The sequence below is a fragment of the Aythya ferina genome (assembly GCF_964211825.1).
Source record: "Aythya ferina genome assembly, chromosome: 2".
Lineage (NCBI taxonomy): Eukaryota > Metazoa > Chordata > Aves > Anseriformes > Anatidae > Aythya > Aythya ferina.
The window spans coordinates 7,538,127-7,554,678 of NC_140297.1; the positions used below are offsets into that span (position 1 = coordinate 7,538,127).

Consider the following 16,552-nt stretch of genomic DNA (forward strand, 5'->3'; position numbering starts at 1 on the left):
AAGACCTGCTGTTTGGATCACCACCTCTAACCTGGGTCACGCACCTGGGTTGTGTCTGGGGGCATTAGTGCTGGCTGACCTGCGAGGGGGGGAGCTGCAGCTGGGGGGGTGGTGATAAGCAGCTGGAGTGGGCGAGAAGAAATAAACTTTTCACCCAGCTCAGCTGCAGCCAGAACAGGATGTGTGGCTGCAACCTAAGACATAGGAGATAATTATTCTACTCCACTTGGCACCGGTAAGGCCTCAGCTGGAATACAGTGTCCAGTTCTGGGCACTGCACCGTAAGAAAAATGTAGACAAACTGGAGGGAGGCCAGGAGAGAGACACTGGAAATATCGGAGGCATAGAAAGAACAACCTAGGAGGCAATGTTGAAAGGATTGCTTGTTTAGTCTGGGAACAGCAGAGTCTAAGGAAAAGACATGATAAAAATCTTGCAATATGTTAAAGATTATTGTAAGGAGGATAGTGATAAATCTTTTCCCATGGCCACCACAGGACAGGGAAAGAAGGAAGCAGTTTCATTTGCAGCTAAGAAAATTTAGAGGATACTTTAGGAAAAACTTTCTGGGTAGCAGGGCAATGAAGTAGAGAGAGTTAGGGAAAGCAGGGGTCTTGTTAAAATTTGTAAATGTGTTTTATTTTAATAACAAATATTGCAGAAGTAAGGATGCTTCTTGTTTGAATGACTGTTTTGGGCTAAAGCCTGGGACTGAGTTTCTACATGTCCACAGTAGTCATGTGGGTGCACTTGCAAGAAATAGCTCTAGTGCTGCAAGCTTTGGGGCAGAAACTCTTTTTCATGATCGATGTGTATGAAACACGGCATCTTGTGACTGGTCTCTTATTGCAGGATCTCCGCATATTGCTGCTGTACAAATAAGTCATCATGTAAAACACGAATTTGTAAAACATTCTGTAAATACAGGAATAACTGTCTTCTGGTTTCTTTTTTTGGCTGCACTCTATTTTTTTCCTTGCAGGTTCATATCACATATCCATAATCCCTTCTCCATAGATTTGCTGTATGTGCACAGCTAGAGGTATATCCACTGATAGCTGGTAATCCTTTGAGTGTTTTTACATTTACAGCATATGTCCAGCGACAGTGCTGCCTTATGGTTTTAAGGATACTCGCTGATTCTCTGGCGACACCACTACAAACAGCAACTTGCACCATCGTGTTTCAATCCCAGGAAGTTCTCAGACTGTGAATTGGGTTTTCTTCGACAGCAGAGAAGCAGACAACCTCGTAATATTTTCAGAAGTTTGGCCTAACGTGCATGCAAACTCAGAAAAGAAATGGAAGGATGATCCAGAAGGCTGGATGTGGAGGTGGGAAGCCAGCAAAGGTCATTTGTCTGTGACCTTGCAGAGATCAAAATCTGTAGCTGTAGCTGGTCAAGTGTTTGTCTTGAAACTTATGACAGAATATGGATTTATTTTTTATTTTTTTTTCTCATAAAGTAAAATCTACTAGTAAATGTATTTGTTACAGAATGTGCTTTCAATTCTTAATCTCCTTGGATTTTTAAGTTTAAGGATGATTGTTTTGGATTTTTCTGCTGCTTGATTTTGGTTTAGTTGCAATATATTAGAGATGCTTTACTTTAAATTCCCAATATATGTGCTCAACTTTCCTTCTACCTTGAGATAATTTATCTGTAAGTGAACACTAACCACGAAACCTGAAGTCCTGGCTACTGTAAGATATTTCTAATATTTTAAGATGATTAATATCATCCAAAATCACCTCTAAAGAGTATATTCATTGGCATACTAGAGCAGTACAAATCAGCAAGACAAAACAGCCAGTTAAGCTGAGTTTACAGCTGCTTTGCTTTCCACAAAAGCACAAAGCACCCACAGGGTATTAATTACCATATTAATTTATTTTTTTTTTTGACAGTTCTTTGTAGAAGATAAGTGTCTACAGCATCTACATTGGAGAACCAGGATGTGGTCAGTCTTGTCTATTAAAGTGAGCTGGGACAGGAAACCATGTCTTGTAAATCTCCTCTGCATGTTTGCTTGGTGACAGGAGAACTGGAGAACTTCTGGAGATGTTTCAAGCCCGTAGGTCCATGGGGAGCCTCCAAGCCCCTCATTCCTAGCTGCTCTGCAGGGGATTAGGGTAACTGCGTGCTCCCAGGCCTCCCTGTCTGAGCTGTGGAATCACGAAAGGTTTATGGGGACAGAAACAGAACACGGGAAAGGGGCGGAGGGAGGAGAGGGGGAACTCATCCGCCCTGGTTTAGATATCGAACAGTTGGACTTCAAAGGCTGAGTTAAGTCACCTCAGGCTCCATGCACAGTCAGTGCAGAGGAAAAGGAACTCCAGGGAGATACTCGTCTCCTTTCAAGACAAGAAATGCCTGTTTCTCTGCTGCCTTTGTGAGACATCAGGGTATCTATCTCCTAGATCCATGGAGCTGAGGTGACCCCGCATGGCCTACTGGCTGTGGCACTTGTCAGAGAGGAGGGAGCCTGAGCTCCGGCCTGTTCTCCAGGGACTGCTGACAGACTTTGTGCAAGCTGCAGCTCCTACAGCCGCATTCCTCCATGTAGTAATGAAAGCACAGCCTCCCTCCTTCCTCCTGCCTCCTGCCCGGCACAGCGTGTTGTCTCAGCGGGTGAGGCACTGCTGAGGAAAAAGGGAACTGTGGGCCTGGGCGTCCTCCTGTCAGAGAAGGAGCTCAGCCCACACGCCACTTCATGGAGACTGCTCTGACCATCAGGCAAAAAAAGTGGGACCACCTCTCCTACAGGCCCTGCTTTGTCTGCAAGGCTCCTTCTGTGAGGAGATGGGCTACCACAGAGTTCTTGCCATCACCCAAAGGCCCTGACAGACTGGTCGCTTTAGGGCATTCAAGCTGAAGAGTAATTTCAGAGGCCCAAAGTTGGACTTGGAAGTGAACTCGGTGCAAAACTTTTCAGGCTTGTCAGGCCTGAGGCGCTACCTAGGCAGGAGCATGAGACATCAAAGTTAAAAAGATGCCTTTTCGCTCATCTACACCTGACATCTAGGCAAAGCAAATCTGACATCTCTCTCACAAGGGTATCATACAGAGCTGTTGCTGGCCTTCCTCTGGGTTTTTTGACATTCTCTCGATGAACCGTGGTGGATCATAAGGATGAGGCTCCAGCTGAAGGGCTTGAGGTGATGGCCACTCCAGGGTTTATCCAAAGCCTTGCAGCCAGAAGGCAGTGCCGAGGGCTGGAGGGAGGGAGAGCAGGAGAGGGACAACACCACACGTTACAGCCAGAGAAAAGGAGTTTGCATCAAGGATTATGCAACTTTTGACATGTCCTATATATCAAGACCCAGCACCTGGGAGCTAGCACTGTGCCGTGCTGTTAGCAGTGCCTACTTTAGACGGTTATTGCTAAATGACATTACTGTCTTGTCAGAGGTTCTCCAGATCCATGTCTACGCTGTCCTTGTGGGGCAGCTCCTCAAATGACATCTGCTGTATGGCACCAAGCCAGAGCTGCATGTGCTGGGGCAGGGGCAGGGAAGTCACTCGTGTCCTTCTGCTTCAGCCCCCTTGAAGAAGGATGGAGGCTCACGGAAGAAGCCCTTCACCCCGCCACAGGCCTGCATCCACCAGGCTGCATGAGGACCTGATTTGCGCTTAATTAAACCTCAGGTATAGGAATCCTCATGGTCTGGGAAGCAAAATCCTTTGGCACTGTAACCAGACCAAACCCATCTTTGCTAGCTTTACAGCCCCTGATAGCTTTTCCACATTTCACCTGGGACTGGGCTCTCAAATGCTTTTTACAAACTTGACCAACTCCCTCCAGCGCCTGGAAGGGTCCTGATATTTTGCTTATTCCACATGAACTCCTCCACCTTTATTTATTTGTGTTTATTTTATTTTTTTTCTCTCAGCGGGGAAACGGGAAAATGGAAGTGCATCACGTGTAATGTCTGGGAAGAGCACAGAGGCAGCCAGGCGGCCGTTGCAGGGGTTTGGCACCTCGCGCAGGAATGAGCACATGCAGGTAGAATGTTATTTCGCCGCTCCTGCTGAGCACACTGCAGTTAGCTCTCTGCTGAATCCTAAAGTCGAGCAAAAAGCAGCTGGTTAAGGTGGAATCTGAAAATCAGTCATAGGATAAACAGGTTGCAACGCTAAGCGCTCTCCGAGGGAAAAGCAGCATGCAGCATATGTTCTTGCTTTGGAAGATATTTAAAAAAATTAAAAAAAACTTTAATAGACCCTTTACTAGCTTATGCTAGTGGAGCTGTTAATTAATTAAATAACTGTATGCGAATGGCATCCATTGGGAAAGAGCCTCACAGCTTCCAGATGCCAGTTATTGGCCCCATTACGGGCCTAAAACTATTACAGTAAATCATTACATGCTCCAAGATGAACTGGCACACGATTGCTGGGAGGAAGGATGGAGATATTCTCACTTGTGCCATTTTGTGCCAGTTTTTATCTAGTGAGATTAATCAGTACTTTTAGAAGTGCAAGTCAGAGCTATAAAATATTAAAGGATATTCCATCAATGGACTGGAGACACGCTTAAGCAGAGCTTTTAAAACTTTTGGATGTTGACAGATAGATAGAAGTTGGAAGAGATAATGAGCAACATCTGATTTTAATTTTTATTTTTTTTTTTAAGGTCGGATTTATAGCTAAAAGGGCTGCACTGAGTCTCTTCTGTGTGCAGGAGGAATACTCAGAGGAGGACATTAAAGTTTATCACTGGAGTTCAGGTGCCAGGTAAGCAAACAGTTTCTCAGGCCAAAAGCAATCATTTAAGGCAGTTATTCCAAACACAAAATCAACCAGAAGGTATTAAATAACCTTGTAGCCTGGATTCCCCCTGGGAGGGGAACACTTCCTGACATTGGATGGCAGCCTAAAATCTATGCTCTGGCCTAGAAGGGGCCTTTTTTGTTTTTCCTTTCTTAATTAATAAGCTATGAATTTTCACCCCAAATGACCACCATGGACCTTGCTGTCTTTTTAGGCTGTGAGGAATGAAACCACAGATCCACCTACATTACCCCTGGCCCAGACAGACTGCCCTTTGGAAATCTGCTTGCCTGCTTGGTCTGTCTCAAATCCAAAGGCTGAGTGCCGGAGGGGCACTCCAGGGGCTGTTTATACCATTTCCCCAATTATTAGAGGCATTAATTCAGGGGCAGACACTTCCTCTGAGAAATTATTCTGCAGCCAAAAGCCCTCCCACGGCTGGATGCGGCAGGCTAAGCACATGGGGCTGGAGATGCCGCAGCAGATCACCAGACCTTCCACCACCGTCCTCCCACTCACAGCCCATGCACGAGCTCTCGCCCACATTCAGAAGTTTCCAGCGGGGCCGAGGGGGATATGGGGAGCCTCAGTGGGGCTTTTGCTGATACTGATCACCAGCGGTCGCCCTCCCACGCAGCCGTGCTGGTGCCGAGAGGTGCGATCGCTGATAGGCCTCTGCCACCTACTGCAACAACCTGTTCACCCAGAAGGACGGACGCATCTCCCACGGCTCAATGGGAAAGCGTCCCAGGCTGCTCCAGCACCAAGAGCCTCCACAAACGCCCCCAGGACGTGTATGGGGTGGTGGTGGTGGAGGGGATGTGAGAGAAATGCGGCTCTGCCGTGTCCAGGTGAGGCCTGTTGCTTGGAGGGCAGCGCTTTGCTGCGCCACGGCGTACAGGACGCAGCACAGAGCGAATGTCCAATTACAGTTTGACACGGGTAGAAAAATCAGGCATTTATTGGTTGGGTGGGTTTATGAGAGAAATGGTATCTGCGGAAAACCAGCCTCATCTAGCTGCTTCTCCTAAAGCGAAGGTGAGGACACTGAAACCGCGCTCACACAGACGCTACCAGGAAGTGTGACTGACTGTGTGAGAAACGCGTGAGTAAGAGTTCGCTGACTAACCCCTACTTAAAGGAAAGGAATTGATTTATTACAACAGCATGACAAATTGAAGCACCAGTCTTGCAAGTTGGTCCGTGCGAGCAGATCTGTGCACCCACGTGGCTCTGATAGGGCCCAATAGGGCTCGGAACTGGGTGTTGCAGTTGCCCAACCAGCCAAATTGCTGGCTCAATAGCACAAGGTTGGAACAACGCTGGTTAGACTTTTCTGAAGGCGCCTGACATTTCTGTGGGAGCCAAGGGACTTGGAGCACCTAAGCTGAAGCAGGACAGACAGCTGCAGCACTCCCCAGCATGCGTGCTGGTAAGAAAGCACTGCCTCGTCTGGCCTTAAACGAAAACAAATGGCTTTCAGGACCTTGGAGCTGAAGAGGGGAGTGTCACCATGTGTCCAACAAAAACAAAAAGATGCGCTGAGCCAAGAGCAGCCCAGTGCTTGTCTGCCATTCCCTGGCTGTAACCTCAGGAGACTCCTCTTGGCTTGTGCGAGACTGGGAGGGAATGCAATCAGCGAGCAAAAAATGCTGTTTCTACTTGATAGCTTAATATTACACAGGCAGCAGTTATGCTTTTCTACTGAGCATGCTTTGCTGCTCTATGGGGTCTTAGGCTGGCCCATCCTTTGCAGTAGAGAAAATGAAACCGAGAGGAAAAACACAGCTACTTTTTCTGTGATGTAGATTTTTAATATATATATATAATTTCATTTTGTATCCTAGTTCTCTTCTCTTCTCTTCTCTTCTCTTCTCTTCTCTTCTCTTCTCTTCTCTTCTCTTCTCTTCTCTTCTCTTCTCTTCTCTTCTCTTCTCTTCTCTTCTCTTCTCTTCTCTTCTCTTCTCTTCTCTTCTCTTCTCTTCTCTTCTCTTCTCTTCTCTTCTCTTCTCTTCTCTTCTCTTCTCTTCTCTTCTCTTTTCTCTGTGGAATATTTATGCAAAACAAGTGTGATGCTAAACAGTCAACATGATGACTGATGCATTTGAAAGGGCTATGAGCAACCCAGGTATGAATAGTACAGGGGACTGGCAAGAAGTGACAGAGCTCTTCACGCTTAGATCATGGATTTGATCCAGAAGAAGGTGGAAGTGAGTACAAGTCATTACAGTCTGGTACCTGTGAGCCCGTGGGTACCGCTGCAGGCCCTGGATCGCAGTGCAAGACATCAGCGACGGCCAGCACTGATGCTTCCCTTCTCCAGCCAGCAGCAGCTGGCTCTGTCTGTGTGTGCTCTTTTCCAGCCACCACACTACTTTTTAATTCCCCATGTTCTGAGGATTTGGGGACAGAAGCAGGAAAAAGGAAGCCAGTCATACACCTCGCTCACACAGTAAATGGTGGATTTCAGCTTTCCAGTTGGAGGTATAACGGGCTAGTGTTAGGATGCTGGTACAGTTAGGTATGTGCACGCAGACACAGCTGGAGAAAAGCTTTGGGCATGGATGCAAAGTGCAGGCCAACTTTGTAAAGATGTACCCACACCCTTAACTTTAAATATATAAAATTTCCCATTGACCTCCCTGGAACTATTCATGCATTAAACATATGCATGAGCCTTTCTAGAAATAGATAATATAAATGAGACTACAAAAATAGTTAACCAGAAATACTTTCTGTACAAGGAAATAGGAAAATTTACAAGGGGTGTGTGAATATGAGCTCCTAGTGATCCCTCTTGACAGAAGGGACTAAATAAAATCTAGGCCACATTGTTAAAGGACAAGGCATTGTTGCTCATGTATGAGAGGGTGTTTCCAGCTACCCATCGTGGAGACTGGAGTGTAGTTTGCATTCATTATGTTAATTAAACAATTTGCTGGAATTTAGCATGTGGCGGATTGGCAGGAGGCAACTTTAACTTGGGCTCTGCAGGCTGAGATCCTTTCATTACACGGACGACCCTGAGTCATGCCAACAAAGCAGCACCCGTGGTAATGCATTGCTGTTGATGGCTTTTGTGTAAAGTCACACTTAAACAATGCAATTATGGCCTCAACAACAACAACAACGACAACAACAACAACAAAGGTAGAAACAATCAAGATCTACATTATTTAAGCATCCGGTTGTACGCAAGATATCCAGAGTCTAGTGATAGGTACAGAGTTATTGTGCAAGGGGTACCATTTAGAGGCTGAAGGCCACTTACTTATGCAAAGCTGCACTATACTGAAGCCTTTTAGACCTGCATTTGCTAAATCATTTTAAAACAGACCTTTAAGCTTTGCTGTTTCATGGCAGAACCTTCAGCAAGCTGCATTCTCAACTATCTTCTACTTTTGCTTTCATACATTAAAAGTGGATACTTGATTTGAACAAGGCCATTATCCGTAGGTCTACAAAAAGCCATCTCCTTATTCAGGAGCACTTAAGGCTTTTAGACAATTGCATGTACTGGGAGGGGAGGAACTGCTGGTTCCTTATATCAGACTACATCCCAATCTCTCTCCTGCATTTAAAACCTAACGTTACCCTACCCAGGATTATCAGGGTCTTCTTCTGAGCATCAAAACCAAGGAACTAGTGAGACTTGTAGGCAAATCTGCCAAGTCTGCAATGAGGCGAGGCTCCATTCTCCATGCCAGTCTGTACTTGTATTTATTCTGCTTTACAATGGACTTCTTTTGGCACAGGGAGATTCACTGCACCGAGCTTTGGCACACTGCTTCAGACATGGAAGAAGTCTGGGATGGGAGACCACAGCGTAAGAATATTTACTTTGCACTCAGTTTTTGTTAAATTTGCTGGAGCTAAAGGGTTTCTCCGTTCATTCCTTTTGAATGTCCTGTTTTATGTGATGATGATTTTGTGAGATGAAATATCTTCTGTCCTATCTGTGTGTTGCTGTCATTCACACCAAGAATCCCAGAGTCAGGAAAACGTATGTTTTAGTCTGGGGATGAATTAGCATTTTAGTTTTAGTAAATCCTACTCCATAATTATACAGAATGGTTTTTGGAAAGAGAGTCTGAAAACGTACCTAGTTCCCAGGAATAATGATTTTGGCCTCAAATAAATGGCAGGATAACAGTGATGCTACTATCCTCCAGAGCAGGGATTAGCCAGTCTCCAATTGTAAATATTGGGAATAAAGCACACGTCGAACCTCAGTGCTGCTATTTTGTGATTTCTTATCCCAACAGAGAGGTAACATTTGTGTTGCCTTTATTTTCCTAGAAGCTAGACCTTGCTCCTGGAGAAAACAGATTGTAGGATCAAAAGAGCTCTACAGAGGCAGCCTTGGTGCTCTGTCTGTGCGTTTCCATCTGCAGGCTCTAATTCAGCTGTGCTGGGTATGTAAAAGTGCAAATGCAGAAGGAATAGTTCAAAGTTGTACTCTTGGCTTTCATACGCTGCAGCATTTTGTTCTCTTTATATCCACTGTGTTTATTTAAATATCTTTCTATCTACCTGTAGCTCTGCCTGCACCGCCTTCTGGTGCTCCCTTCTACTTCTGCCATTGTCCGCGGTATCTTTGATCAATCCAGGAGCGGAACAACACCGCTGTGTAACGCTCAGTCCAAGCTGGAGCATGGATTCAGTCCAGGAGATAGGTCCAGAGGCTGTGCCCCTTTCTTTCCCCTTGCCTTTGCAATCCCTGCTGGGCAGGATACCACCCAAACTGGGACTTACCAGAAAAGGAAGCATTGGGAAATTTTGTTTCCTGGAAGAGATGCTAGTAGTGGCCATAAAACCCTAACAAAGAAGAAAAGAAAAGGCTGTTTTGAAATCTTGACACTGTTACGCTGCTCTGATTTCTTAGCAGTCAGCCCTTTGCTGATACTGGTAGGGTTGGGTAAAATGGCACTGGGACCGACAGACACGACCTCTGCCCTTCAATCAGAGCAGCAAAACCGCTTGAGTTTCTTCACAAATGAAACGTGACTCCAACACAAATCCCAAGCAGGTCATCCCCCCAAACCAGAGCCACGTGTAGAGCTAAGGAACTTCAGTAACAGGAGGGAAAGGGGTTTACTTGGTGCTTCTTGTACCGCGGTGGGTCACAGGGGTGCTTACTGACATCAGCGTGTGTTGATCCATAAGCAGCAAAGATCTGAGAAGTGCCAGAAATTCCCGTTTCCACCACCGAGAAGGGCTGATTTGCTGTTGTGTTGAATATAGTGAAAATGAGGTGTATTAGGATTTACCTTCTGAGGTGTATTAGGATTTACCTTCTGAGGTGTATTAGGATTTACCTTCTGAGCCTGGGGGTGTCCCACGTATTCCCTTGCCACTGTGGGAGACAAAACCTTTGCTGAGCATTTAGCAGTCAATGGTTCCTTCAGGGGGTCGATGAAGATTAGAATAATAATCATACTTTGAGTGCTTCCACGGATTTTGAAGAGAGTGAGCCCCTTTCTCTAACTGCATGGCCTATTTCAGCACCTGGGTCTACTGACTTCCGTAGCCTCATTACCTACACGATTGGTCTGTATCGCTTGCTTAGCTTATTCACAAATTTTGTTAACAACTTGACTTTTTCTGGTGGATGAAAATAGAAGTGTATTTGAGTGGCAACCTGCTGTTCCCACCAGGACAAGCTCAGCAGGTTCAGAAGAGCAGCTGAGCAGCCCTGGTGGTATGTCCTCTCCTGCCAATTCTTCCTCTTCATGGTGGCCACTGGCTGCTCCTGCAGCCTCCTGGACATTTTAGAGTGTGCCCTTCCTAGCAAAGCCATTCCTTGTCATCATGGACATTTCCTACAGGCTCTTTGCCTGCCAGTTTCTGATAATCTCATGGCTTTCCTTTCTCCTAGGCTTTATGAAAACCTAGAGGAGCTCCCACCATAGCCTCCCTTCTTCCCTGTTCCTTCCCAACCTGCTCCCCTACTTAGCCTGGGCAGTAGTTAACTTCTGGTGTGGCTGTGTGAGGTGGTAAGCTCGTTGGGTGAGAAAGGGACAAGCTCTTACTCATTATTCAGCCTTGCAACAGACAATTTTGTTAAAATCCCCTTCACAGTTTCATCCTCCAGAGCCTCTTCCCTGCTGCCCTTCCATGTGTTTTGAACGTGGAGAAGAAGAGATCTCCATCAAGGTGGCCTTGGGGTGACACTGCCTAACAAGTAGGGACCCTCCCAAGGTCCAGCGTCCTCATACAGGCACTGCCACAGCTAATACATTAATTGGGGGACAATATCCTACTGTCGAACCAAAATAGTAAGGGTATGCTAATTTTTGAGCAAGGCCAGGGGAGCACAGCAGGCTGCACATTGCTGAACTAACCCCTCACGATGCTGCGGAGCTGGGCTGGCACAGCTGCCCCCGTGCAAAGCCGTGAGAAGGGTTTCCAGGCCTTATCTTGTTGGGGACATACTAACTAAAAATCCTATTTGATATTCTCTGGGAAGACAGTCAATTTTTTGGTGCCGTTAATGCCATTTTCTGCCACATCGTGGGACTCATCTTATTTGTGCCTTGTAATTGTGGTGTGCCACATGGTGCCTTGTTACTTTCATAATCACTTTTTAACAGATCTGAAGAGCACTCTGCTGAAATGCTGCAAGTCAAAAGCAGCTTCAGAGCCGTCAAATCTGCCTGAGATTTTCCTGAGCAGAAACCTGCCTTGGTGAGATCTCCACCAACGTGTACTGATTTTCTCACTGCATGGTCCAAGCGCAGCACGGCCTTGTAACGTGGGGCGATGCTTCAAGTCACGTGCTTCTGCGGAGAAGGATTCTTCATTGGATGTGACGCCTGCTCACTCACCTCCTTTGCAGCACTCCTGTTAGTATTAGGGAGGAGGAGGGTGGGAGTTCATGGAGATGTTGGGCTGGAGACAGCTCTGCCAGTGACAGGGTCTAAGCAGAGCTTTGGAGATGCCCTTCAGAGACTGGACTGACTGCTGCAGCACGGTGAAGCGTGAGGACACACAGATATCCCAAATTAAAAATCCTAAAAATCCCATTCATCTCTTCATAATCTGGATAAGCTGGTAAGGGTGATGTAGAGTCCATCCCTTGACCTTCTCCAAACCACCTCTGAGGCCTTGACGTTTACCTGCCGCTGCCTGGAATCCCATGGCATTGCTTGGCCTCTTCTTTGTACTAACAGCCTAAAAATCTTGTCTTTCTTATATTCAGGAACCAAAACTTCTTCTCTTTCATCTCTCCCCAGAGGGAGAGGAGGTCCTTAGTACAGGCCTGGTTAGATGCATGAAAAGAAGCCTGGCAAATGGTTTAAATTAGAAAGTCTAGTGGCTGTGCCAAGTCCTGCAGTACAAGAGCGCCAAGATCGGGAACACGGCCGTTCACCGGCGTTTGCAAGGCGCTGACATTTCGTCACCGCTCTCCACGAGCACCGGGGCCCACATGGGTACATGGAGCAGTCATCTGGGGCAGGATGGAAAGCAGGGGGGGAGAGCAGAAGGAGGCCTGCCCGACTTTTCCTAAGGAACGTCACAGCTGTGTTTCTTCAAAAGCCTCTGCTCCGATGAGAAGTTATTCCTGATCACAAAATGAAACAAAAAACATACCAAAATGATAATTTTTTCTTTCTTTCTTTTTTTTTTTTTTTTTTTTTTTTACATTTAATTCTTCCTGGGTCCAAACCAGCAGTTTTTTATTATTATTATTTTTATTGTATTTAACCTTCATTATAAATAAGCCATGCAGCACCTACATAGCCGAATCCATCACCAGTTTTGTCTCTTAGTTGGAAGAACCTGCAGGTCAACTCTGGCCAACTTTGTACTTCAGAGCATTACCATGCTAGACATGTTAGTTAACAGTTTAAGAATCTTTTTGTCTTACTACACGTTATTCATAGCCCAGTGCTTTTCTGCCTTCTTTCAGGCACAGAGATGGCCAGACTTTTAATTTCAGAGGCTGCTGTAGGGCATCGGGGTTTTCTATCCAGAAGATCATGCAGATGCATTGCACTGATGCTCCTTTCCCAGTCCGAAAGATTTTTCCACTGCCAAAGGCTTCCAAGCTCTTCCAGTATTTCCTCCTTGTTATAAAATCCACGAGTCTTCTGATATTCTGTAGTTGCTGGAAACATCACAGCTGTCTGCAGCTCTTACACCCCTGAGTATCTGCTGCAGCTTCCTACAAGTTCAGCAATGTGGCATGGCTTTCCCTCCAGGTGGGGACTGAGTTTGGCACAATGACGTTGCCCGTTGCCCCAGTATGATATTTGTGTAGGAAAATATATTTGAATACAGAGGGTCAAGAGTCTATTATTACAGCAGGCACTGGAAATAACCAAAATGTCACGTTCCTCTCCAGGACGTGGCCCAAGCCTGATGGCCAGCGGCCATCAAAACAGGATTGCTTTCTGCCTTTGTCCATTAGTCTCCAGTAAAAACACAACTGTGGGCATGTTTCCACATGCGAACCTTTACCTTGTGCCATTTCCAGACTCGACGGAACATTAAGGGGCTGGCATCAGTTATGTAAGAAAAAGGAAACTCCAATTTTATGTGCAAGTAGAAACTTAAACCAAGCAAACTGGTATTTGTGTTTTATTTGCTCTATTAAAAAGCCTAGGAATACAAAACACTTTTTGCTGAATATAGAAATGACATTTTCTTTTCAGGTGTCTGCAAAAATACAGGTTTATCCGAAAAATAAATAGAAAACCTGCAAAATGCCTTAATTTGTTTTTGCTAAAAAGCTCTCTCATTATAAAAGGATGGGGAAAAAAGGGTGGACTAAAAAAAGGGTGAACTTCCTCTTCATTTCAGGCTTGCTGCTTTAATTCAGTGTTGCATATGAAGCAACAAACAGGAATTCTAAGGAATGTAAAAAGTTCTTATGGCTACAAAAGCCATGATAATACAACATTCAGCTGAAGTACAATGACACTGACATGAAAGGATTTTCATTTCTAAGAAATACTTGGATAAATTAGAGTTTGGGTACATGTGCGTTCTTCTCTCATCTTAACAACACACGGCGGCACTTCTCTTTTGCAGGGATGCCAGCGACATGGACCAGCTCACCCCAAATGCTCTCCCTCCCTGCAGGGAGACGGAGCTGCGGCAGCACAGGTCACTGCGGGCTCCGCAGGTGGCTGGAGACTGGGCGGTAACAGGTCCAGGTGAAAAAGGAGACTTTGGAGGAAAAAAAAAACATGGTAAAAAAAAAAAAAACACAACGTTTTTAATACCCACAGTTAATTAAAGTACAAAAATTGCTGCTACCCAGGTTCTTTATCACTGCATCTGTTTCAGATTTATATCCTAAAGGTTCGTTTTTCCACATAGCATAATTCTGGCAGAGCATAAGGTCAGCGCGCTCCCAAATTGCGTACTGCCTATCCCTCCTGCAAGCTTACAGGGATATGCTGATGCTCTGCGCCTCTGAAAGTGAGGCTCGCTGTGTACCCAAAGCAAATGTGCAGAGCATGAATATTACAATCAACAGAAAACTGCAAAATCTGCCTGCTTTCAAAGTAAAATAAACAGTGAATTTTCAAAATTTCCCGAGGTAAACTCTTTCTGATCAACTAGAACTTTGGCTTCATTTCAGTTTATGCATTTATTTTATATTACAATGCAAAATATGAACTAGACTGTGAATAATAGAAAAGCTTTCTTTTCCAGATGGGAATACCAGAACATTTCCATTGTTGTTGTTGTTGTTTTCTTTCTCAAACATATTTTAGCAAGTACACTTTTATGAAGCAGTTTATCTTAAGCAGAGTTGCACTCTGATAGAAAAGGGGTTTGTTGGTTTTTAAAGTAGAAATCATGTAGCCGTGTAATTTTCACTTTTAAAAGGTCTGTAGTTATATTTTTATCTTCCTTTTTTTTTCCTTTTTTTTTTTTTTTCTTTTTACAAAAGTGCAGGTATGTCTGTATAATAATTCCCAGTGGAAGTGTTCACTCATATTAAAAAGAACTAGCTCTGCTTCAGACTAGATTGAATGTTTAAGTGTTCTGCTTTTTATGTATTTGTGTACTTATGTTCTGAAATAAGTAACAGTCATGATGGAAGAGAAAGCACAAATGAAATGACAAAGTCAATAAAACCATCACCTCTTTGGAGATGTTGATAAGGGAACGTCCACTCATTATGTCTCACAAAAAAAGAACCGAAGGCATGAAGTTGGAGATGAGAAAATGGAATGGTTGAAAAAGGAATGGTTGGAGATGAGAAAAAAAAAGGAAGTTTTCCCACAGAAAGAATAATTAAACTGAACTAATTTTGAAGAGATGTGGTGGAGTCCAAGGGGATAAGTAAGTTGAAAATGGATTGGGTGAGTACACGGAGGATAGGTTTGATCGTTGGCCATCAGACACTGGTCTGAATGCAACCTCTAGTCAGGAGCTCCCCAAAAATGCAGCAGTAGAAGCCAGGAGCACTTGTCAGTGAGAACTGACTTTTCTGATGCTCCTCTCAAGGCCTCTGGAAACAGCTCCTGGTCCAGGTGGGCTGGAGGGATGCACAGCTGTCCAGAGCCTTCCCAAAAATCCAGCAGATTTTTCAAGCAAGCAAAAAAAAAAAAAAAAAAAAAAAGAAAAAATCCAACAAAAATCATGCGGATGCCCAGTTCCATGAACAAGAGGATGGACACACACTCCTAGCTCCATACACAGAAGCCTGGGCACCCGAGCCCATTTGTATACTGCAGGGAATTCAGGCATACATCCAGCTTGGAAAGGCTGGGTCCAGAAGTCAGGAAATTAAAAGGTAAGGCATCTTCCTCAACAAGATACTGTGCTAGGTACTCCTTCTTAAATATGCATTTTTATTAATAATCTGTTCAATCTAAACTATAAAACGTGTTGTGCAACATGACTGAACGAATATTGCTGTGAGAAATATTTTCCCCTTGTTTGAGTAATTTAAATTTGTAAGCTAATGTAAGTTTTTGTATTAAATAATGTACTGTGTGCAATTTTCTTTCTTGTAAAGCACTTTGAAGCTTTCAAAGGGCACTCTAGGTTAATAAATAATATGGTATCCTTTGCCAGAACTGTAGGGCATTTCCCATAAGTTCTGAATCTTCTCTGCCAGAATTGCAACACGTTGCATGCCAAATCCTGCACACAAATGTTCTACATGTGGCAAATGCATATTGGTGAAGACCAGAGGCATGGCATTCCTGGATTTCTTAGGGGGAGCGGGGGAAGGGAAAGAAGTGGGAGGGAATAATGAAGGAGGGCAGGGAAGAAATTTGTGTGCGCATACATCTTAAAAAAAAACACCACACACAAACCACCACCACCCACACCAACCCATAGCCCATCCTTCATTATTTTCAAAGACTAAACAGCTTGCTGCATGCAGAGCAAACTCCCAAGTACCCAGAGCTGAGTTTTTCCTTCATTTATGGCAACAGGCTTCCATTTTTGTGATAGCTTTAGATTCTTCAAACCCAGATCCCTCTAAAGGTCAAAACACCTGCAATCCTGGCGTCTCACATGATAAAATAAGCAGAGAGACTGTGAGGCTGGAGAACCATGGTCGGGACTACTGCTATTTAACAGGCTGCGAAAGCGAATCCTCCTCGTCAGGCAGAGTTGTGAATGCATTTCATATGCCCTAGGCTACTGGGAACGAACCAAGACCAGTATTTATGAAAAGTGAACACTTGGCCTTTTTGCAGTCTACCCCATGGAAAAGTCGGCTTCTACGTCTCTACCCTGGGAAAAGAGGAGTGAAAAGCAGTAAGACCCAGAAATGAAGTCAGCGCATTTGACTGCGTATCA

At 44.8% G+C, this 16,552-nt stretch overlaps 1 protein-coding gene across 2 annotated transcripts; it reads left to right on the top strand.

Moving 5' to 3' along the window:
* Positions 1 to 168: 168 nt before the first annotated feature.
* Positions 169 to 16,442, top strand: LOC311430679 (uncharacterized protein). 2 transcript variants are annotated; one of them, XM_084507498.1, is made up of 8 exons: positions 169 to 235; positions 1,092 to 1,334; positions 1,909 to 2,075; positions 3,895 to 4,007; positions 4,638 to 4,738; positions 8,530 to 8,600; positions 9,074 to 9,189; positions 13,811 to 16,442. In XM_084507498.1, exons 3-8 carry the CDS (start codon positions 2,063 to 2,065, stop codon positions 13,937 to 13,939), a joined length of 543 nt encoding a protein of 180 aa, XP_084363624.1. In that variant the 5' UTR covers positions 169 to 235; positions 1,092 to 1,334; positions 1,909 to 2,062; the 3' UTR covers positions 13,940 to 16,442. The 2 variants fall into 2 exon arrangements, with proteins under 2 accessions (XP_084363624.1, XP_084363625.1); XM_084507499.1 differs by lacking the exon at positions 13,811 to 16,442 and adding an exon at positions 11,368 to 11,457.
* Positions 16,443 to 16,552: the final 110 nt, after the last annotated feature.